The following is a 23,872-nucleotide window of genomic DNA, read 5'->3' as shown; positions in this document are numbered from 1 at the left end:
TCAATCTCTCAAAGAATCCACAGCATCCTTGGCCCAAATTGCAGGGGCTGCCACCATCTTCCAAGAGAGTGAACCCATCCCCCTTTCCCTGCCTCCCCCCTTCCCCTCTCCCTCATCCCTTATTTGCAGGGTGGCCAGATAAAATACAGGATGCCCAGTTAAATTTTAATTTCAGATAAACAACAAATACATTTTAAGTATGTCCCCAATACTATGTTTTCTTCTTTTTCTAAATTTGACAACACTCCCTTCTTTTTCTCTTCCCTCACACTGCAGCTCAGAAAGTTGGCAGTCTTGTCCAGTGCTGGCAAGTTGCTACAGTGACATGAATTAGTGGTGGGAGGGGACAAGCAGGGGTGATGGTAGCTTTAGCTCCAGTCCTATTTTTGCCACTCACCAGCTGAAGGAAGGAAACAAGGCCAGTACCTTTTGGGAGCTGTTTCCCACGTATAAAATGGAGGTAAAAACCTGTGCCCACAAGCGTAGACAGAAAGTGCTAGCTGCTGCCCATTGTTTGCTGGATTAGATTTGGAGTTAGGACTCCTACTCTGCCCATGGGTGGGCTCACCCCAGCAGGCCTGGCCCTCATCTCTTCCCAAGGACCCTCTCGTGGCACCAGTCATGCCTTTGGTTCCCATCCACCCACATTCTCTGGGTAATTCAGTGCTTCCTGGTGAGACTTGTGTAAGGACCTGGGGTTTGAGCCACCATTCCCGTGTCCCTGACTTGCAGCAAGAATGTCTTGGAGCTCTGGTATCTCCCTCCCCCAGTTACCCAGAGTTGAGGTGGGTGTCAAGAGGCTTTTCTTTCCCAGAGGCCACACGAACAGTGGGTAGGATGCTGGACTTCAAAGCACAAGCCCTGTCCCGCTTTTCCGTGAGTTTCCTTGAACAAGTGGCTTAAGCATTGTGGGTTTGCATCACTGCAGCTGCCCAATGGGCATAACATCTCCTCTGCCTAAAAACTGGGATTAGAGAGTGCAACCTCCAGACACTTCTGGAAGATTTAGTACAAACAAGTGATTGCTTCTCTCCTTTGTAAAATTAGGGCCTTAGAGAGGTGGTATTATGGGGCAATTAAGAGCAATGTCTTTGGAGTAAAGAAAAAAATAATAACAAAAACACCCTTGGGTTTTGGATCTGCTACTTAAGAGCTGTGTAACGTTGGGTGAATGACTTCACCTCTCTGAACCTTAGTTTCCTTATCCATAAGGTGGCCACGATAAGTGACCTTGGGGGAGACATGAGAATGAAATGAGCTAAACTCACAAAGCACTTAGCACCATGTGTTGTACATAGAGAGCACTCAATGATAGCTGTGATTTATTATTATTATTATTTTTTACTATTGCCAGGCAGCCCCTAGAATCAGATGTGACTTCCTTTGCTTTCAGGAAGGTTCTTTTAATTGCTTAAAACCTAAGCTGTGAATTCCAAGAAAAGGGGATGAGGGTGGGGGAAGCTGTGTACCCCAAGTCAGAGGCTTATGCAAGCATCTCCTTCTGGCAGCCACCGCCAGAGATCTGGGGTCTGATTGCGTCTTCAGGAGAGTCCATCATCCCCTCCCCAGCTCTGTTCCTGTCCAAGGTGCTGAAATATGCCTGGGCAGGTTTCTTCTTGTCATGCATACCCATGAATCACCTGCTCCCTACCTCCATTCAACTTCACAAGGATACACTCAGCACCTACTATATAAAGGGTAGAAGTAAAAATAATTTAAATACAGCTCCGACCCAAGTTGCTCATAGTTCACAGGGAAGGGATTCAAGCACACACAAATGCCTTAAGAGAAGTGAGGGCAAAGGCTAGGAATTTACTTTCCTATTTCTTGGGTTTCAGTGACATCCACTTTTTGCTTTTACCCTTGCTTCTTCCTCTTCTGCAACCTTGATATCCTCCAAGGCTGTGTCTCTCATACCTTCCCTGATTTGACCATATCATATGAATCTTGACCACATCAAGGCAGCTCTTTCTCTACTCACTAATATCAGAGTCAGGAGAACTAATAATCAGTTTCTGGGGGGAGGAAAGGATATATATAGAGAAAGCAGAGGGTCAGGGGTCTCTGAGAAGTGAGGGAGCTGCCTAGACAGGGGTGAGCTCTTTGTCGTATTTCTGCATGCCCTCGTCTGGGAGCAACACCTCCACTGTGAAGCTGATCTTCTTGGCGTGGACAAAGCTATAGGTGTTGTCGAAGCGCAGGACATCTGAGGGGACAGATGGACAAATGGGTAGTTGGGCCTGGCTCTATACTCCCTGTGTTCCTGCCCCAGCTATGGGGGAGGACAGGCTGTGTTCCCACCTGCTGTTTTCCAAGCTGGGCCAAGTTCCTACTGCTCCTGTTCCCTTCCCCATAGGAACTGTCACCCCTGAGCAGGGCCTGTAAACAGACACCTCCTCCTGGCATGTTTCCAGACTGGCTTTAGTTGCACAAACTAGCAATGAGAACAATGGCCACTGCATCCCTTTGTCTGCACACCTGGTCACTCGCATAATGGGGATGCAAGGGTGGGGGCAGTTGGGAACATCAGAGGTCTCCCAGCCCCCTTAGATGAAATGGGGTGCTGGGGCAGGCCTGCATGTGCCCTCTGCTTCCTCAAAGGCACCCTGAGATGCAGAGGTTGTAACTTCTGCTTCATAGGTATGTAAACCAAGTGTCCAGATTGGTAAGACTTTTGCCCAGGGTTACTCAGCTACCACAAGGCGGAGGTGGGGCCCTGGCACCACACACAGTTCTATGGCTCTGGACTTCTCATAGCCCCAGTTTCCTCTTGGGGAGAGTTGCACCTGCCTTATTGTCCCTTGCCTGTGTTCTGTGGCCCAAGGACTCTCAACATCTTCAGGGCCTGTGGGTCTCTGGCTTTTGATGCACAGTAGGTGCTCATGAGTGTGGACCAAATGAGAGACTGTGTGAATGAGTGGCACTAACCTAGGCTGTATGTCCCTGGAGTTGGGGGGCCATGCCCCTCTGTTTCCTCCTCTAAACCATGGGACAGGTGACTCCAGCCTTTTGGAGCTGGGGCCCAACTGGGGCAGACTTACAGACACCAGCTTCCGAGCAGGTGAGGCTCCCATCCTCTGGCACCATGTGGGCGTTGTAGCGCTGGCTGGGCAGCACCTCTGTCATCTCCCCTGCTCGCTGCCGCTCCCCCATCTTGGTCTTCAGAAAAACTCCGAAGCCGATGTCGGCACCGTCAGATGAGAATTGCCACCTGTGTGGGGATGGGGGGACAGGGACAGGTTACTGCTCAGTCTGTGGGTCCCTGAGGGGCTGGGCCCCAGCCAGGGGTGGTTCGGTGGCCTGTTCCTACCTGAGGACACAGCCTGGGAACAGGATCTCGTACTCCACCTGGTGCGAGGAGCCACGGCTGATCTGCACTGAGTGCTCGTACTGAGTCTTCACCTGGTCTCGCACATACATGGACTTGGGGATCTCCCCACCATAGTTGATCTGCGGACATTGAACAGGATGGGCTTGCTCTTCTTCTCTGGCTATTGTGTTGTTCATGCCATTTCATGCTGTTTCTCCTGCCTGAGACACTTTCACAATCTCCTGGGAGCATCCTGCTCATCCCCTACCCCCTGGGAAGCCTTCCCTGACTCTCCAGGCTGGGTCAGGGCCTCTCTGGGAACTTCCTTTTCCAGCTCATCCCTCTGGTTCAGAATTCCTTGTTTGCTCGCACAGCTGCTGAGGGCTCCATAAGGGTTTGTGAGTTTTTAGCTCAATACCTGGCTCACAGGGGCCTCTCCACAGACATTTGTGGAATGAATGAATGGGTGAGAAAGAAACTCAGGTCTACTCCCCTCCCTTCCCCTGTACTAGGACTCTTTGTACCTTAGTTAAACATTTGGGGTTCCCATCTGGGTCTTTCAGGGTCCCCCCAAAATGGGCAGGCAGTTCCTCAGGACTGATGAGTTTCAGCAAACCTTCTTTCCAGTTGTCTGGGGACAGAGGGATTGAAGGGCAGTTATTGGGCATGGAGAGGACCCATCACCCCCCATTCCCACCAGGAAGACCTAAGCTTGGGGAGAAATTGTACAGGAGTTAGGCTGCCAAGGCCAATTTCCCAGCCTCCCAGGACTTGGGCTACAGAAAGTATCTTCTAGCATCATGTTGCTATGGAAATATGTTTCCCTCTTGCTGACGGCTTTGCACATTTTTGAGGGTTTCCCAGTCATTAGTAGTGCAGATAGAATTGTCTAATTGTCTCAAGGAGACTTTAAAGCCCAGTTAGGTCAAGGACCTTGCTAGGGGCCACATAGTGTATACGCGGTGTGACAATTAAGTTCACGAACTTGTTGCAACAATGTTGCTAACCTTTTTTGCTATCAGAGGTATTATTCATTATGAATTTGTACCAACTGGACAAACAGATAACCAAGTTTACTATTTGGAAGTGCTGAAAAGGCTGCGTGAAAAAGTTAGATGACCTGAACTTTTCGCCAACAATTCATGGCTCTTGCATCACGACAATGCACCAACTCACAGGGCACTGTCTGTGAGGGAGTTTTTAGCCAGTAAACAAATAACTGTATTGGAACACCCTCCCTACTCACCTGATCTGGCCCCCAATGACCTCTTTCTTTACCCGAAGGGAAAAGAAATATTAAAAGGAAGACATTTTGATGACATTCAGGACATCAAGGATAATACAATGACAGCTCTAATGGCCATTCCAGGAAAAAATTTCCAAAGTTGCTTTGAAGGATGGACTAGGTGCTGGCATTGGTGCATAGCTTCCCAAAGGGAGTACTTTGAAGGTGACCATAGTGATATTCAGCAATGAGTATGTAACTTTCTAGGATGAGTTCGCGAACTTAATTGTCCGACCTTGTAAGTGGCATACCCAAGTCAGACATCTTGGTGGGGGCAGACAGCCTTGGGTCTTTGAAAGGACACCCCTCTGCTGTTAATCACCACAACCATAATGCCCATTTCTGTTCTTTGTGCCCTATGCAAATTTCTAAGAGTTCTGGGTCCTGGGGTGTCACTATGGCCCCAGCCCTGTGACCAACCCAGGCTATCTCCTCCACCCCACTGTGGTCATGGGAGATTCTTTGCCACCAGTGGGATGAGGGCAAAGACAACAGAGTCTGACACACCAAGGCCAAATGCACAGAGTCCTGTGTGCCTCCAAATAGGGCAGAGGCCTGGACTTGGGCCTAGAATGTGGTAGTTACTCATACTGCTCAAGATTGGGGGTTTGGCGGGGGCTACCTTGTGATCCATCCAGGTCCCTATCCCAGTGGAATTGGGCAGAGCCAGAGACTATCAGGAAGGAAGAGAAATCAGGGATTTGTAAGACCCCCCCCAACCCCCAGATCCTTAGATCTCCTTATTTGATGATCTGACCATTCTGCTTGCGAGAAGTTAGCCTCTAAGCTCAGTGGAATTGGTTTGAGTTTAAGAGTTATTTTTCTTCTCTATTTCTTTCTCTTCCCCTATCATTTAAACAATAACAATGGTTTCTATTTATAAAAGTAATGTTACTATAAAAATTCAGGAAATACTGAAAAATACAAAAATAGAATTAAAAGCCACCTGATTTCTTGGCATTCACAAATCAACATTTTGTTGTAGTTGCTTCTAGAAATATATTTTTGTTTTTACAAAAATAAGATCATGTGATTCATACCTCTTTATAATCTATTTTTTAAAAAGTTAGTGATATTTCCCATGAGATCAAATCATTTTTCATGGTTGCTCAATAATTTACCAAATGGATGCATTATTTACTTATCCAGCCCCTTCTTGTTGAGCCTTCCTTCTCTGAACCATGTCTTCATATCCTGCTCTTCTTCCTCACCCTCCTCGTCCCAAATAGCTTTTAGAAGTACTGAGGTGATGAGTGTTAAAAGGAAACTGAGGCCCATAACACAGAGGCTGACTAGCAACTAAACTGAAACCAATAAGGAGGAAGGTGTAGAAGCCTTAGTCACCAAGGACAGGGAATAAGGCAGAGGTAACTGGATAGACTGTATCATGTAAGACCCATCTCACTTTTGAGAAGGAGGAGGCTTTGATCCTAGGAGATGTGTGGATCTCTGGATGGGGTGATGGACCAACCCCACTCCAAAGCTCATGGCACAGAGGTCAGGGGAGGAAAGTGGAACTACTTACTTCCCAGCACTATAATTTTTCTACGAGTGTCCTCGCTCAGGAATGGCTTCATGAGGTTGTAGCCCACAGGGAACAGTTTGGTGGCTGGAGAGATATAAACAAAGATAATGGGGAGAAAATAATTCCATTGGACCACTCTCTCTTTAATAGTCATAGCCAACAATATAAAAGAATCATGAATTACCTAGGCAAATTTCAATGTCCTTCATCAGACAAACCATTCACTCAATTGGTCAACCAACAAGCAAGCAGCCAATAAACCAACCATCCAACCATCCAATCTATCAACCAACCAACCAGCCAACAAATAACCAATCAGCCAACAAATGACCAAGCAATTCACCTTCATTTTTGTTTTTTAGAAATTTTATTGGGGAACAGTGTGTTTTTCCAGGACCCATCAGCTCCAAGTCAAGTAGTTGTCTTCAGTCTAGTTGTGGAGGGAACAGCTCCTTGGCCCATGTGGGAATTGAACAGGCAACCTTGGTGTTAAGAGCCTGGACTCTAACCACCTGAGCTAACTGGCTGCCCCCAATTCATCTTCTAATCAGCCCACCAATCAGCCTACCAATCAATCAGCCAACCTACCAAATAGTCAAACAGCCAATCAACATATCAGCCAATTAGCAAACAAATCAGCCAATTATGTAGTCTGCTAACTGCCAAACTAACTGCTGTCTCCAGGCAGCCAACCATTCAAACAATCAACATCCAAGATCAAGCCAAATAACAAATCAATCTGCCAACTAGCCACTCACCCACCCACTCAATAAAAATGCCAACTAGTCACTCAATCAGTCAAACAAGCTAACAACTACGAACCATTCAACTATCTAACCAACCACCACCAGTCAGTCAACTAGCCAGCTAACCAACTGACTAGTCAACTAGACAACCAACTAAACAACTAATCAACCAGCCAATCATCAAACATACTTTCATCCTTCTATCCACCCACCCACCCAAACAACAACCATCCAAATACCAATTGAGCATCCACATGGCTCCAGGCCTGTGAGGGATACAACAAAAATGGAGAATCAGAGGCCCTGGCTTTAAGAACTGGACAGCTCGGCAAGGGAAATAGGATTAACACACACAAGAAAACTGGTGGCCTTCAGAAGGCAGAAGACAGAAAAGGCCAGTCTGGGATGTACCAGCCACCAGTGCCAGAGACAGTTTGGGGCGAGAGAGATCAATGTGGCAGGAGACATGAGGGGACATTCCTGGAAGAGCTGGGGTTGGAGCTGCCTCCTCTTGTATTAATAGTAAGGCCAACCATAGAAGTTACCATTTATGGAGCACTTACTCTTCTCCGGGCACTCTAAGTGATTTGCATGTAGTCACCAAATAATCTGCCTCCCACAATCCAGGGAAGAAGGCACTAATTATCATCCCCAGGGAACAGATGAGGAAACAGAGGCACAAGGAAGTGAAGTCACTTGCTACACACCTTTCACAATGAGCATGAACTTCAGGGTCTCTGGATAATTCTCTTCAAGGAGTCCAAAGAACTGTGGAACCAAGAAATACCCCATTAGGGCCCACCCCTCATCTTCCCCTACCCCCATTGCCTTTGCAATCTCCTTTTTGGAGGGTTCAGAGGGCTGTGGAGGGTTTCCCTTCCTTCCATCACCTCCACTGGCCCCAAGAAGAGACTTTATCACCTCAGACTATTGTAACAACATCCTAATAATTATTATATATTAGTTATTTTTAGAGTCAATGTTATAGTAATTGTAATGACTACTATTTATGAAGTGTTCATGATTTGCCAAGCTCTTTGTATATACTTTACATATCAACTCAATGAAATATCCCTGTATCCCTTTGAAATACAAACTATTGGGACCCCCAATAACTTGCTCAAGTCACAGACCTAGGGATGAGCCTGTGAAGGGTTTGGTGGAAGTTGGCCCCTGTGGTCTCAATACAGCATTGTCCCTGGGGCTTGGTCTATGGGATCTTCTAGGAAACATATCTTTGGGTCCTGAGTCACAGCGATGGAGCCAGGAAGGCCACCACCTTTTACTAAATCTTGTCTGTGAGTCAGCAGCCAGGTCACAGCATGCCAAGCCGGTCATTGCAGCAGGCAGGGGGCGCCCTGGGGCTTTCTCCTCACCTCCTGGTACACTTCCACCAGAGGTTTCCAGAAGTGCTTCAACCCCAGTCCCTCACAGTCAAATATCATCACGATGGTTTCGATCTTCCTCCCCAGCTGTGAGGATGAGAGAAGAGATCAGTTCCAAGGTTTAGGGTGCAGGCTTAGAACTTGGGACATGGTGACCCTAGCACATGACCCTTCTCTATCCTCAGAGAAATGAGTGGACAAAGCAGTGAAGACATTAACTCACCTATCCATCCACCATCCACCCATCACCCATTATCCATTCATCATCCGTCTGTCCATTTGTCCAACCATTCATCCATCCATCCATCCATCCACCCATTCACCAATCCATCCATCCATCCATCCATTTATCCATTAATTGACTCACCATTCACCGATCCATCCATTTATACTGCCATTCATTCATTCATTCATTCATTCATTCACCCCTCCATTTGCTCAACTGTTATTTATTAAGCACCTATTTTGTACCAGATACTGACAATATAACATATACTGTTCAATAATTTATAATTCTTGTCCTCAAAGAGTACTCGTACACAGTCTGGCTGGGGAGGCTGACAAGCAACCAGGTCACCACAGTCCTGAATAAGTGTTAGGATGGGACAACATGGGAGCTGTGGAAATACACATTAACCCACACAAGGGTCTCAGAGAAGATGACATCTAAATTTGTGACCTGAAGCAAAAATAGGAGATAGATGGGAGATAGGTTTGTGTGCTGGGGATATGGCTATCCAGGCAGAAAAAACAGCTGGGTCAAAAACTATGTGGGAATAAGAATAACTAGCATTATTGAGAAATATGTTCGGCCGTGTGTGCTAGGTCATATACTTGCGTTATCTCATTTAGCCTTTGCAACCATTATTTATTACCCCTGTTTTGTAGGTGAAGAAACAGGCTCAGAGAAGCGAGGTGGCTTTCCAAGTCTGCACAGCTGGGAAGTGGCAGAGCTTCCCAGAGCTCTCTGACCATAATAGTAGAGAGAACAGGTGCTCTGGCAACCTCACCTGCCCCAAGCCACCCTCCCCACTCATCCTGGGCCTCACCCGCTTCGTCTGCAGGTCACACTCATGCAGGATGCGCTCGCAATCCCTCATCTTGGTCTTGAGCAGGTCCTGCTTGGTGACTGAGAAGAGCAGGCCCTTGGGGTCGAGGGGACCAATGATGTCATACCACACGGGGCAGCCATCACGGTCATAGCCGCACAGGCCCCCTGGCATGTACTTCTGGATCACCTGGGCATGGAAAGATGCATGGAATTTGGCATGATGCATCTCCTCAGAGACCCCCAGACCAGGCTAACAAGGGTGGTCTGAGCCTAAGACACCATGTAAAGCACTGTCTTTTCTGTGCAGGGCGGCACTAGGTGAGCAAGCTGAGGGGCCTGCAGGGGAGTGCCTTGTTCACAGCAGGTACGCATGTACACAGCAAAGCCAGGCCTCACCCGGGCCTGGCCCGAGGCCTCTGGGCTCCTTAGTTCTTCCCCAACCTCTCTCATGTCCCTTTCCATGGAGAGGAGTTAGGCTTTGTGATGGAAAACATGGATTCTGAAGATTAACAGGCCTGGTTCAAATACAGACACTATTGCTTCCCTGCTGTGCATCCTTGAGCAAGTGACACCACTTCTCTCAGCTCCATTCCATCTCTTCTGTAAAATGGTTTAGATAATTCCTCCCTCACAGGACTGTTGGGGAAAGTCCCCAAGACCATGTTAGCAAAGCACAGTGCCTGGACAGAGGTCATGCTCCACAAATGAAGCTATGACCATTGCTTTACTAGGACGCCAGTGGTGGGACTGTCTTCCCCAATGCCTTGGTGGGCTGTTTCATTCCCACCCAGGAAGGATGCTTTGAGCAAGGTCCTAGGGGTGAGGGCGCAGGGGCACAGGCTCACTGTGGTGGTGTAAATCCTGGGTTCAGGAGACAGACAGGTCTGAGGTCAGGGGACTTAGGGGCTGTGGGACTTTGGGTAACCTTTGATGGGCCTCAGTGTCCTCATCTGTAAAATAGGGACAATAATACCTACCTTATAAGGTTGTGATGATTAAATGAGCTCATGAAGTTAAAGTCAACCCAGGCCTGGACCTCATAGGCCTCCAGAAAATATTCAAAATTTTTACAGGAGAGGTACCTGCAGGCCCAGGGGGTTCCACAGGCCTCTCAGGCTGGCTGCCCTTCACTCATGGTTCCCAGTGACCCAGGGGCTGCTTGGGTGGCATGTCTGTCAAAAACTGGGTTGTGTAGGGGGCGCTGTTAGCTCACCTCTGGGGGCTGCCAGTCAAGGATGTGGTCAATATCCATGGTCTTCCGGAACTGCATATACTGAAAGGGAGATGAGTAGTAAGGCCCCGCTGGGCTGCCAGCACCCCCGAGGAGGGGATGGAGCAGGGGCTCAAGGCATGGATTGCCCCCACACAAAGCCCCTCCCCAAATCTTAGGGGCGATGGGTCTCACCTTGCGGAGCATGGCCTCTGATTTCTGCAGGTCGAAATTCCGTGCTGTGGGGAAATGGAAAGAAGGTGTGAGGTGGGAAAGAGTCACCTTACAGTCACCTTGTCCTGTCCTGGGCAGTGGGAGCTATGGAGGGCACTGCGGGCCTGGGTGAGGCCTTTCTTCCCTGCCCCCTCCCCTCTCCTGGACGTGGATGTGTGGCACAAAATGGTATGGTTGGATCCTGAGAGCCATGTGTAGTTTTGGAAGAGTTGGGACCAGGCCCCTCTCACTGTCCCTTCACCCTGGGCTCTCCCCCCTCAGCCCTCACCTCGGAGCCAGCGCAGAAGGAAGTAATCGTCAGGGTTGGGCAGGGCAGGCAACACGTCCTGGACATTTTCTCGAAACTGGGACAAGAGATGCTGGTTAAAGTGGTTTTCACACTGAGCCTAGGCCCCAGACTCAGTGGAGAGATAGATCATTGGATGGATAGGTGAATGGAAGGAAGGTTAGGTGGGTGAGTAAATGGATGGAAAGAATGGATGGATGAGTGGGTGGGTGAATGGGAAAAAAGGAAGGAGAAATCAATCAATGGGTGGATGGAGAGGAGAGATGGGTGAGTGGGTAGAAGGAAGGAGAGATTTGTGGGTGAATGGATAGAAGGAGGAATAGATAGATGGGTGGATGTGGGTGGAAGGATGAATGGAAGAAAGGGTAAGTGGATTGGAGTATGGAAGTACTGTATTCCCCCCCTTATCTGTGGGAATACATTCCAAGACCCCCAGTGGATGCCTGAAACCATGCATACTGAGCCCTATATATACTATGTTTTTTCCTATACATACATACCTATGATAAAGTTTATTTATAAATTAGGCACAGTAAGAGATTAACAGCAATAATAATAGAATAATTATAATATACTGTAACAAAAATTTGTGAATGTAGTCTCTTTCTCTCTGATAACAGGTCTGATAACCGATTCGGCTGCTGAGTGACTAACGGGCAGACAGCATCTACAGCAGACAAAGGGGTAATTCATGTCCTGGGAGGGACAGAGTGACAAGATGGAGATTTCATTATGCTGCTCAGAACGGCATGCAATTTAAAATTTATGCATTGTTTAATTCTGGAATTTTTCATTTCATATTTTCAGACTGCAGTTGATGCAGGTAACTGAAACCTCGGAAAGTATAACTGAGGATGGGGAGGGGCGGGGGATGACTACGGTGCTGTAATCTTAGTTTTGTTTTTTTTTATGTGTTAGCCCACCAAGGCTAACCTTTTTTTTCATCCCATTTTCTACAAAAACATGGTTAAGGGTCATGTGTCCTCTTCCCCAATTGACCGTGAAGATGACACACCCTGCCCTGTCTCTCTGGCTCTAACAGACAAATCATCGTTACGGTCCTGGGGAAGAAGAGAGGCCAGAGTCACAGAGCAGCCCATTAACATCCTTCAGCCCAAGTGGTGTGGGGGCTCGACAGCTGCCAAATAAAGTGCTCTGAATCTGACTTCTAAATGAGAAGAAGTCAGGCTTGACCTGGAACCCACACTATTCATTGTTCCCTCATCCCCTTCCCTGGACAGGGCTGATGTCGCTGGGCACTGTGAAACCTGACCTTGGGAGAGGGACAGCAAAGAGACAATGTCGAGGACACTATGAAACAACAGAGCTGGGCAGGGTTCGGCCACCGCTACCCCCTCTGCCCCTCAGTCCTTTTCCCTGGGGCTCTAGGGCGAGGGCTCTCACCTTGGCTAGGGTCTCTGCCTGCTTGGGGCTCAGGTCTCCAACTCGGCCGCTCATGATGCTGGGTGAGGCTGGAGGAGTGGGGATTACTGCAGGCAGAGGCCAAGCCTGGTCTGTGGCCCTTACTCAACCTGGTATTTTGCCCCCAGTCCTGGGCGTGGCCCCAGGACCTCCTCCTTGGCCAACTGTTGAATTGCACATTACATAAGTGAGATTAAGTGAGGTCCTGTGTTTGGCTCTGGGATAGGTCTGAGAGGTAGGCGGGTATGGGAGGGCGTGCCAGAGGCCCCCTGCTGGGTGGAGGAGGCTGGGAGGGAATGAAGCTGGACTCCCACGGTGTGGGAGCCCAGGCTGAGTGCTTCTAGAACTCCCATCCGTGTTCCCAGGCCTCCAGAGGTCACTGCCCCAGAGAAAAGGGGGATTTCAAAGGTAGTGAGGACTGCTCCCTGCAGGCACGCTTTCTCTTCCAGCCTCAGTTTCCCCATCTCACTAATGAAGAGATTCTACACTTAGGGTCCCACCCAGCTCTGACAGGTAGGGATCAGAGACTTGGTCAGTCTGATAAACAGTCATTCACTTTGGAAGGGTGGGAGGCTCATATCCTTTTGTAAGAAGTGTCCAGAATCCTGCATCCTCTGGGCCCTAAGGAAGAGGTGGGGCATGTTGATGGCCTTTGGGCAGTGAGAATGTTTCTTGGGATTTTAAACACACTATCAGTGAGGGGTATCCACCATCTATGTGAGGTGATGAGAAAAGCCCAGAAGGTTTCCCTGTCCTTTGATTTCTGTCATGTTGCATAATGTTCCACTATTAGACATGTCTAAAAGGCCAGGCCCGACTTCCCACTCCCCCATAAGACTGCCCTTCTAAGATGGCATCTCAGAGTGTCACTTGCCTCATTAATAGAAGGGGGCGGTCAACACTTGCCCTGTCCTCCTTACATGGTTAGAAGAAAGATCTAATGAGACATATAGGGTCATGCACATCTAAGGGATTATTTTCTTCCAGCTTTCAGAAGCTCCGAGAGGGCAGAGGCTATCTTGTCAACGACTACCTATAAAGAAATTAAAAGTGCATCAGTGGGGCGGCTGATTAGCTCAGTTGGTTAGAGCACAGTGCTTATAACACCAAGGCTGCTGGTTCAATCCCCACATGGGCCACTGAGCTGTGCCCTCCACAACTAGATTGAAACAACTACTTGACTTGGAGTTGATTGGTCCTGGAAAAACACACTGTTCCCCAATTAAGAAAAAAAAAAAAGTGCATCAGCTTGAGACCACAACACATCCATGTGGCCACATTTCCAGGCCTTGAGTGTTGCGCATGGGCTGAAACCACCCCTAGGCTAGCCTTGGCCCCAGCAACTAGGCCAGCCCAAGCCACTCTGCCCAGGGCTCTCCCAGAACCCCTAACCCTAGGGCATCCTGGGTCCCCACCTGTGGGCTATCTCCGGGCCTCTTTAGACCACCTGATGTGAGTCAGTGCTGGGCACCTTCCTTGCTCTGTGTCCCTGATAGAGTTGGGTCCAGAAGGAGAAAGAGGGGCCATTTCCCTCTGTCTGGGGCACCTGCCACAGGTACTCAGGAGCAGTTAGATAACTCTCCACACTCCAGTCCAGCCCCACTTCACATTCTGGCCTCTTTCTGCAAACTCCTGGCTGCTGTCCACACCCACTTCCCACCAGGCCTGCAGCTTGTGGAAATCTGGTTCTTCCACTGCCCTCTTATTAGCCCCTAAATCCTGCCTGTTTCTCACCAGCCTCCTTTCTCGCCTAATCCCTCTAATGTGAGGCACCTCAGTTACTTCTGGGAACATTAGAGGCTGGGCAGGGAGGGCCAAGAGGGAGGTTTGGTTTGGGGGTCTTCCCAGGAGATGTGGACTTTCAGACACCGAAGTGCTTTTCCTGACCCAGACCACAAACAGAGAGCATCTACTGTGTGCACAGATCATCATCGTCTACAGCGACATCCAATAGAACTTTCTGTGATAATGGAAATGTTCTATATTGAGACTGTCCTGTTGGACAAATCTGGTAGCCACTAGTTATGAGTGAATTATGGTTAGTAAGACAGAGGAACTCCAGTTTGAACTAAATTAAATTTTGATTAATTTGACTTTAAGTCGCCCATGTGGCTGTGGCTTCCATATTGGACAGCACAGGTCTACTACATTTGCTGAAGGCGTATTATATGCCAGGCCCCATGCTAAGTGCATTATCTTTTTTTTTTTTTAAGATTTTTTTTTAATTGGGGAATTGGGGGGATGGGAACAGTGCTGGGGAATTGGGGGAAGGGGAACAGACAAGTTGCTGTCGTTTTGTTCTTCAGTCTAGTTGTGGAGGACGTTGCTTCACTGGCCCAAGTTGGCACCATCATTACACTCTTCCCGGGAAAGGCAGATCAGTCACCGGCTTCTGGACGGCCGCTCACAGCAGCTGATGGCCGCTCACGCTGGCTGCTGGCTACATACGGTAGCCCATGGCAACCCACTGCCACAGGAGCTGCAGCCTACACCATCGCTGGCGACTCACAGCAGCCCAGCTCCAGGTTGAGCTGTTGTTCAGCATCTTAGCTGTGGAGGGCAGTGTCACTGGCCCTCATATGTGGGATCTGAACCGGGGCCCTCTGGCATCCCAAGCCAGTTCTTAACTATCGTGCCACTCGGCCGGCCCACTAAGTGCATTATCTTATTTAACCCCTCAGAACACCCCTGGGATTAGTTACCATTATTATGCCCATTTTACAGACAAGCAAACTGAGGTATAGAGACGTTAAGTAACTTACCCTGCGTTAAGCCCATGCAATTAACCGCTCTGCTGTTGCGCCGTTAGGCTGTTCCACAGCCTCAGCTCCTGAAGTTTCCACCCTAATCAGGGAAAGGATCTCAGGACAGAAGCCACCCCAATAGGATGCAGGGGCATTTGAGCCAGACCTTGAAGGAAGGGAAGATGTCGATGAGTGGAGATTGGAGTAGAGGAAAGGGTATCCTAAGTGGAGGTGATGACATTGGCAAAAGTGTGGAGATGGGAAAGTGAAAAGCACGTGGAGGGACAGTCACTGAAATGGATTAGTTCCCTGCCCACACAGAGTACAGTCTCCTATTTGTTGAGCATTTCCTCTGTGCTGAGAGTGTTACATCATTATCAAACCATTTGGAATCAGGTAGGGGTATCTCCATTTTACAGTCCAAGAAGTGGAAGCCCAAAGAGATTTAAGAAGCTTTCCTGGTAGATTGAAGATTGCCTAGGGTTGGGGTAGGGGTAATAGGGGCTAATGAGTATGGAATTTCTTTTTGGAGGCACCACAATGTTCTTAAATTAGATTGTGTCGATGGTTACACAACCCTGCGAGTATACTAAGACCCAACAAATTGTATACTTTAAGTGGGTGAACTATATGATATGTAAATTATATCTCATTAAAAAAAGGTGACGTTTTCATCAAGTGATTGGTCAAAGTGTTCACCTGAATTTTAAGTTGAAAAACTTATCTTGCAACACTTTCATTACAAAACTTACATTGTAAAACTTATATTAAGCTTTTCCTACTTACTCAACCATAAAAGGCTTAAATTGTTGACATAAAATCAATGTGAAAACAAATTAATATAATTAGATACTTCTATATTTGATTGATTACATAAATTAATAAACCTACTTTTATTCTATGAAAAAAGAAAAGAAACTTTTCTGAGGTCACACAGCCAGTAAATGGGGAGTCAGGATTTGAACCCAAGCCTGTCTGACTCTGGAACTGTAACCCAGCCCTACTTTCCCTTGGAAGGCTTAACATTGGGCCTGGAACATCGTAAGTGTTTAATAAATTGTATAAATCATCACTGTGTGTCCCCTAGGGCTGCAAGAGTCTTGAGGCCAACAGAATTAATTTCCCTTCCCGGAAACAAAGGCCCTGGCACAGGAGAAGCCCCACACCCACCCACAGCACATATTTACTCCAAGATTGTGTTTAGCTTTTAGTTTACCAAGCTTTCAGGGGACCATGGTGACAACCACGACATAAGCAAACAACCACAGGAGTTAGACAGGGCCGCCCACGCCACACCCTGGAACCTTTCCTTCTAGGCTTTTACTAGGAAATGTGAAAGGGCTGTCACTATGGCCCCACTACCGGGCGCATTCCTGTCTGCCTTCCCCTAGATGGGTCATGCCAGAACCAGTGGGTCGGGTACAGAAGGGGGCCGGGGGCAGGGCGTGGGGTGAGCATTGCTGAGAAAAGTCAAGTGTGTGAGTGGGGTAGTTCAAACCACAATAAGCTGAGGTGGGGGTGGCCTAAAGATGGGAGATGGTACGGGAATTGGGGGTGCTGGGGCTTCACCAGAGTCCCAGTGCCGCTCTGGGTAGCACCCTGGGAGACTCAGTGTTCCATCTTTTACCCTTGGGCAGTTTCATTTCCTTATTTTTTAATTAAAAAAGATTTAAGTGTGATATATTTCACAAACCATAAATTCACCATTCTTTAAGTGTCCAACTCAGTGGTTTTTAGTATATTGAAAGGTTGTGCAACTGTCACCACCATCTAATTGCAGAACATTTTCATCAACCCCAAAAAACCCTGTACCCATTAGCAGTCACTGCCCATTTGCTACTCCCCTGCGCCAGCCTCCAGCAAGCACTAATCTACTTTCTATCTCTATTGATTTCCCCCTATTCTGGATATGTCATCTGAAGAGAATCATTTAGTATGTGATCTTTTGTGTCTGGCTTCTTTCACTCAGCATAATGTTTTCCAGGTTCATCCATGTTGTAGCGTGTGTCAGTGCTTCATTCCTTTTTATGGCCAAATAATATCATTTTGTATGGATACATCACATTTTGTTTATCCCTTCATTGGTCGATAGGCATTTGAGTGGTTAACACTTTTTGGCTATTATGAATAATGTTGTGATGAACACTTTTTGTACAGGTTTTAGTGGAAACATATGTTTTCAATTCTCTTGTGTATATATGAGATCTTACCATTAAGTTCGAGAGCTTGTTGTAATTATGTTGTTCATCTTTTTTTGCTATCGGAGGGATTATTCATTATGAATTTGTACCAACTGGACAAACAGATAACCAAGTTTACTATTTGAAAGTGCTGAAAAGGCTGCGTGAAAAAGTTAGACGACCTGAACTTTTCGCCAACAATTCATGGCTCTTGCATCATGACAATGCACTAGCTCACATGACACTGTGTGTGAAGGAGTGTTTAGCTAGTAAACAAATAACTGTATTGGAACATCCTCCCTACTCACCTGACCTGACCCCTGATGATTTCTTTCTTTACCCAAAGATGAAGGAAATATTGAAAGGAAGACATTTTGATGACATTCAGGACATCAAGGGTAATATGATGATAGCTCTGATGGCCATTCCAGAAAAAGAGTTCCAAAATTGCTTTGAAGGGTGGGCTAGGTGCTGGCATCAGTGCATAGCTTCCCAGGGAAATACTTGGAAGGTGACTGTAGTTATATTCAGCAACGAGGTGTGTAGCACTTTTTCTAGGATGAGTTCGCAAACTTAATTGTCACACCTTGTATACCCTTAGGGGTGGAATTGCTAGATCATATAAACATTTTATGTTTATCATTTTGAGGAACTGCCAAACTATTTTCCAACGTGGCTGCACCATTTTACATTCCCACTACCAATGTGTGAGGGTACTAATTTCTTCATACCCTCACCAACATTTATTTTCTGTTTTTTTGTATAAATTATTATAGCCATCCTAGTGGGTGTCAAGTGGTATCTCATTGTGGGTGGTTTTTTTTTTAAGATTTTATTGGGAAATTGGGGAAGGGGAACAGTGTTGGGGAATTGGGGAAAGGGAACAACTAAGTTGTTGTCCTTCATCTTAGCTGTGAAGGGCGCAGCTAGCTCAGCTCCAAGTCCAGTTGCCATCTGGCTGCCCATCGGCAGCTCAGGGCAGCTCACCTCAAGATGCCATGTTCAATCTTAGTTGCGGGTGGGCGTAGCCCACCATTTCATGTGGGAGTCGAACCGGCAACCTTGTTGTTAGGAACATGTGCTCTCACCAGCTGAGCCATCCTGCCACCTGTTGGCAGCTGAGTGGCAGCTCAGCTTGGAAGCAGCTCACTGGCCCATGTGGGAATTGAACTGGCGATCCTGTTGCTCAGAGCTCCCACTCTTAACCAACTGAGTCACTTGGCCGGTCCTCATTGTGGTTTTGAATTGCATTTCCCTAATGACTAATTGAGCATCTTTTTATGTGCTTCTTGGCCATTTGTACATTTCCTATGGAGAAATGTCTTCAAATTTTTAAAATGTCTTTATCCATTTTGAAATTGGGTTATTTGTCTTTTTATTGTTGACTTGTAAAAATTATATATTCTGGGTATTGATCCCTTATCAGGTACATAATTTGCAAATAGTTTCTTCCAGTCTGTGGATTGTCTTTTCACTTTCTTTAGTGTCCTTTGATGGACAGAAGGTCTCAATTTTTTTAAGTTGCAGAAAAGGAGTTTATTAGAAGTAAAAATACATTTCAAAGAAGCAGAAGCAGGCCTGAGCAGTAGAGAATGTCTCAAGGGCCATTATTAGAAAAGAAAGTACACTCCAACGAGTTTGGAGTGGGCCGAGCAAAGGAAACTCAAAAGGCTCGAGGGGGCCCAGGGCCAGGGCCAGGGCCAGGGCCAGGGAGTCATTATTAGGAGAAAAGTATACTTCAAAGAGTTTGCAGCGGGTCCTGAGCAGAGGCAAGGCTCAAAATGCTCAAAACCAGAAGTTCTCAATTTTGATGATGTCTGACTTATCTACTTTTTCTTTGATTGTTTGTGCTTATGGTATCATATCTAGGAAAACATTGCCAAATCCAAGGTCATGAAGATTTACCTCCATGGTTTCTTTGGAGAGTTTTATGGTTTTAGCTCTTATATTTAGTTTTTTTTAGGGAGGCACATGGCTCTCGAGTCAGATACCTTGAATTCCAATCCTAGATGAACAAATGACTGTGTCTCTGAGCCTTACTTTCCTCCCCTACAAAACAGGGATGTTTGTATTTATTTCACAAAGCTGTTGTCAATGTAAGAAACGTCCAAACCTGTAGAGAATTTTTATAATTTTTAAGTTTATTTGAGCCAAACTGATGACAATTTCTGGGAAGCAAAATCTCAACGGATTGAGAAAATGCCCTGGAGAATGGCAGGTTTGCAGCTTATTTTATACATTAGAATAAAAGGAAGAGATGTAGGAAGGGTTACATGAAATCCATTGGTGGTAGATTAAGGGGATAGGAAGAAACAAAGCAGGGGAGGGAAACCTCTGGGATTGGATAAAAAGTAAAATGTGGTGAGACACATAATTCTTTTACATTGATGGGATTAGGATAGTTAATAATTTATTTTTAAAATAATAATTTACAACACATAGAGATGGTATTTGGGGAATAAGGTAACAGTGAGGGGTTCTATGGTCTCTTGCTCTGGTTTGGAGGTTGTGCTCTGAGGGGGTCTAGACCAGGGGTTCGGCAAACTTTTGAGATGAAAGAGCTGCCAGGGGTCAGCAAACTGCAGCTCTCAAGCCGCATGTGTCTCTTTGGGTATGTAGATATGACTCTGAAGTAAAGTTGAAAATGAAAATAAAACTATTATAGTTTCATTTATAAATTTTTAAGGGATATTATTCACATAATGGTGATTATGTAAAAATATATTTATGGCTTTCAAATAATTTTTAAATTGTTGTGAGGGACAGAATTGGCTCTTTCAGGGTTCAACAAACTTTTGAGATGGAACATATTCAAAGAGCTGCAGTCCCGACCCCTGGTCTAGACAACGAGATTACTCTGACATTTCAAAGGTATGTTATCTTAGATGCAAAAAGACAACAGACAAGCTCACTTAAGGTAAAGATTAGCCTTTGTCAAGGAAGCTACAGGCCTAGGATGTGACTACCTGCCATAACTCCATAATTTGCTTTTTGTTAGGAATTTTTCTGTTCAGACTTTTGATCTCTGAGTTTGTAAGGCCCACCATGCAGGCCTCCCCTGAGCTTTACGGGTTTAGTATGTGGCCCCCTGTCATGAAGATTAAACAAGATAGCGTAGGTAGGACAGCCGGCCTACGTAGGTGCTCAGTAAATGCCATCTATTATTTTTTGTAAGGCTTTATTGAGCATCTTGTGAGTGCAGCCTGGACTGGTGGCTGGGGGTGAATAGGAGACAGATACAGGTAGATGAGGACTCTATTGTGTGATGAGCACTGGTCCCGTTGCTCTGAAAGCTTGGAGAAAGGACCCTAACTCTGCTAGGGGCTGGGTATGGAAGGGGCCAAGGGAAGATCTCCTAGAAAAGGGCTCCAGGGGCCTTGAGGGTGCAAAGAACAAGATTGGGGAGGGAGTCCTAGGCTGAGGGGGCGGCACGAGCAAAGGAAGGAGCTTGAATTGGTGAATTCTGGTCGTTGGGTGAAGCTGGAATGGGGGTGTCATGGCCAGGTCACAGAAGGCTTTGTAAGCCACCAGTGAGACTAGCCTTTCTCTGGTGGGAATGGGGAGACAATGAAGAGCTTATGCAGTGGGTGGTGTGTATCAATTTTCATTTCAGAAAGATTTTTCTGGCTGCCCTGTGGAGTCAGGAGGGGAAGGGGTAGGAATGGGCACAGGGCAACTCATGGACTCCTTTCTAACAATCCAAGGTGGAGGTCCTGATTGGGGCAGCGGCCAGGGGGAGAAAGACGGGGTTCAGAAAGCAAGCCAGCAAACTGCAGAGCTGGGATCTGAACCCAGGTCACACCACCTCTTTCTGCCACACTAGATGGTCCCACAAGCAGCCTGGGCCTGGTGAACTTGGCATATTGGAGTCTCAACCCACCTGCAAAGCTGCCCTTCTGGAGCTGGATGCTGAGGGGCCGTTTATGCTTCCGGGGCAGGGGACAGAGGCATGGTTGGCCCAACGTTGCCCTCTGGTGACTGAAGATGGAGGTCATCTGAGCTCGGCTCAGCTCAGGCCTGGCACAGCAGCCTCCTCTCTGAGCCTGCTCTCTGAAGTCAGCAAGTGTGAAGCCCAGCCACTGAGTGTGCTCATTATGCTCTCATGCTATCTGGATAGATGACGGATCCAGGTTCACGTCTGACCTCCTTCTCTTTGTTGTGGGATGTGACAAATGAACTTTCTGCTGTGAGCCTCGCTCTCCTCATCTGTAACCTGGGGATAATGTTTCCTTCTTCAGCTCGGGCCTGGCACACAGTAGGTGTGCCGTGGAGCTGGAACTGTTACATCCCACTGAAAGGCACACATGTCTGAGCAGCTTTCTCTAGACCCTGGGTCCTCCCCCGACCCCAAGGAGCCAGTACCTTACTCTGACCCACTGTGTGCCACCTGTCTCAGGCTGGCTCTCCCTGGCAGGGCCCGTTTGCCCTTTCTTTCCCTGAGAGTCAGGGTAGGGGCACCACTGGCAGCAAATCTGGGTGCTGGCTCTACCTCTGCCATTGGACACTGAGCCTTTGGCCAAGGCATCCCCCATTGTTAGCCTCAGTTTCCTGGCGTGAAAAATGGGGCTATAATCCCTGTCTGCTTCCGGGTTGCATATAAAGGGGATATGCAAACTGTGGAGTGCCATGCCATGGAGCTCTGGTAAAGACCTGCTCTGGGCAGCTGTGACTTCCACAGGGGTGTCTCCCTCCAGCCTGGGCTCTTGGAAGGTGAGCTGGACTTGGGTGGAGATTTAGGGGGCAGGGAACCTTTTCAACTGCCCTCAAAACACCCATATAGGTTTCCCCTAATCCCCCCTGCCTCCTTTGGAATATTTGGGGTCTTTCCAGTGAGGAAATGGACCAGGAAGTGCAGGCCCAGCCTCCATTCCTCTGGACAGGTGAAGCCTGCATATTTCTAAACACCTCATTTTGAGCAAGAGCTTTGATCTGTGGCCTCCTGCCAAGCTTTTGCCATTCTTTCCTGACAAACAACAGACTGTTTTGTAACCTGCATTATAAAATTGCTTTATTAACAACTAAGTGTGCACAGTTTTTCACAAAGAAATAGTAAACGTCAGTCAGCTGTTACCAGTGTCACCCAAGAGCCCTCCTGGCTTTCCTCCAGCCTCAAACACCCCACAGCCACCCTCACCCCATTCTTTAGTCTGGAAGGCTTGCCCACACATGATCACCCCACATATGCTTTAGTTCTACCTTCAGGGCCCCCCTTTCTTGGGCAAAGCATATCTGGGTTTCTTTCCTGGATGCTCCCCCAGAATTTGGCTCCTGCCCCTCTAAGCACACGTGGTGACGACATGCCTACTTGATAATAGGTCATCAGAGTCACTTTTCTGAATACAGGCGACCTTTCTGCTAGCAGAGTCTGGTCAGACCAGGGCCCCTAGTATCCCCAGGGCCTGCAGTGCTTGGTGCTGGACAGATACTCCATAAAATCCATAAAAATTATTGAATGGATGGATGAACAAAGAAACAAACTTGGGGCAAGCCAGGCCCTCCCTGGGCTACTTCCTTTACTTTTTTTTTAAGGGATAGTGGTATGAATCAAGGATGGGAGTTGTTGAAAACATGTCCCCTGTCCAGCTCCCAAAGTGCCCCTGCCCAGGTAGCAGATTCTATTCTCACCTACGCAGGTGACTGCCATCCTCACTGCTTAACATGAGTTGCTCTCTGCCAGATCTGGGATTCAGAGTTGCTGGTGCCCACATCTGACTCCCTTGTTACAGTCATATTTGTATAAATTCTCTGTGATCAGAGCTTCGGGAGACCCTTGCTACTTTCAAGGAAACCAGATGAGGCTCTGCTGATGGTGGAAAATCAGCTGTGGATGGTTAGAAAGACAAGAGTCAGGGTTCAAGTCCATGAACACCTTGTTCTTAAGGCTTTGTCATGACAACAGGTGGGCCCAGTGAAACCTGGCATTGGGTCTTCCCAACCCCAGTCTGTCACACCCTCCATAGCCTGCCAAGGGCAGTGGGAAGATGGCCTCAGGGAATCAGGAGGCTGTGTGTGGGGAAGCTGTATAGAGGGTGACCGCACAGTGCCACAGGGGTGACGGAAAGCCTGCCACATCTGTGATACGGGAGCAGCGCTGGGACAGGGAGATGTCCTGTGACTTTTGCCTGACAGCCCCAGGCTGTCTTCTTGGTGTTGGCACAGTTTTTTTTTCTTGCCAAACTACTCAAACATTCTTCTGGACCAAAAGTGCCTCAAGACCCTGGCCTTTGGCATTTTGTTTCATTTAGTTGGTTTACTTTTTGTAGCATCAGAGCCCCTTTTCAGACTCGGCGTGCTAAGCCATGAATGATACAGCTGCCACAGATGGAGGGGCTGGAGGCCCCAAAGGCCTCAAATAGCTCACCTGAAGACTCCCACCTTCCCAAGCCTTATCATTTCCTTGCCAAAAATAGGCCCTGGGAGTTTGAGAAACCTCTTATCAACTGGAGAAAATGAAATCACAGAATCTGAGGACAGGAAAAAGGCCGGAGCCCAGC

The 23,872-nt window shown here is 47.4% G+C and overlaps 1 protein-coding gene across 3 annotated transcripts; it reads right to left on the bottom strand.

Annotated features, from left to right (window-relative positions):
* Positions 1-1,318: 1,318 nt before the first annotated feature.
* Positions 1,319-12,604, bottom strand: LOC109383023 (SEC14-like protein 3). Of its 3 annotated transcripts, none has more exons than XM_019643032.1 (12): positions 12,437-12,604; positions 11,015-11,090; positions 10,708-10,751; positions 10,516-10,575; positions 9,301-9,489; positions 8,243-8,338; positions 7,574-7,634; positions 6,121-6,204; positions 3,835-3,941; positions 3,311-3,450; positions 3,042-3,211; positions 1,319-1,687 (listed from the first exon to the last, which is right to left on the bottom strand). In XM_019643032.1, the coding sequence occupies exons 1-12, from the start codon at positions 12,488-12,490 to the stop codon at positions 1,620-1,622; spliced, it is 1,149 nt and encodes a 382-aa protein (XP_019498577.1). In that variant the 5' UTR covers positions 12,491-12,604; the 3' UTR covers positions 1,319-1,619. The 3 variants fall into 3 exon arrangements, with proteins under 3 accessions (XP_019498577.1, XP_019498576.1, XP_019498578.1); XM_019643031.1 differs by having other exon boundaries at positions 1,319-2,206; positions 12,437-12,603; XM_019643033.1 differs by lacking the exon at positions 9,301-9,489 and having other exon boundaries at positions 1,319-2,206.
* Between the last annotated feature and the right edge of the window lie 11,268 nt (positions 12,605-23,872).

The sequence above is a fragment of the Hipposideros armiger genome, unplaced genomic scaffold (genome assembly GCF_001890085.2).
Source record: "Hipposideros armiger isolate ML-2016 unplaced genomic scaffold, ASM189008v1 scaffold_75, whole genome shotgun sequence".
Classification (NCBI taxonomy): Eukaryota; Metazoa; Chordata; class Mammalia; order Chiroptera; family Hipposideridae; genus Hipposideros; species Hipposideros armiger.
Note: the sequence above shows the minus strand (reverse complement) of the source record. Positions and strands in the feature narration are given on the sequence as shown.

What these genes read in the sequence shown, in the direction of transcription:
- LOC109383023 (XM_019643031.1), bottom strand. Translation starts at nt 12,490, where the DNA reads ATGAGCGGCCGAGTTGGAGACCTGAGCCCCAAGCAGGCAGAGACCCTA. An exon ending in TGGTGGAAGTGTACCAGGAG is followed by an intron (nt 7,635 to 8,242) that starts GTGAGGAGAAAG and finishes TTGGTTCCACAG; the next exon opens with TTCTTTGGACTCCTTGAAGA. An exon ending in ACCCCAAATGTTTAACTAAG is followed by an intron (nt 3,451 to 3,834) that starts GTACAAAGAGTC and finishes CAATGTCCGCAG; the next exon opens with ATCAACTATGGTGGGGAGAT.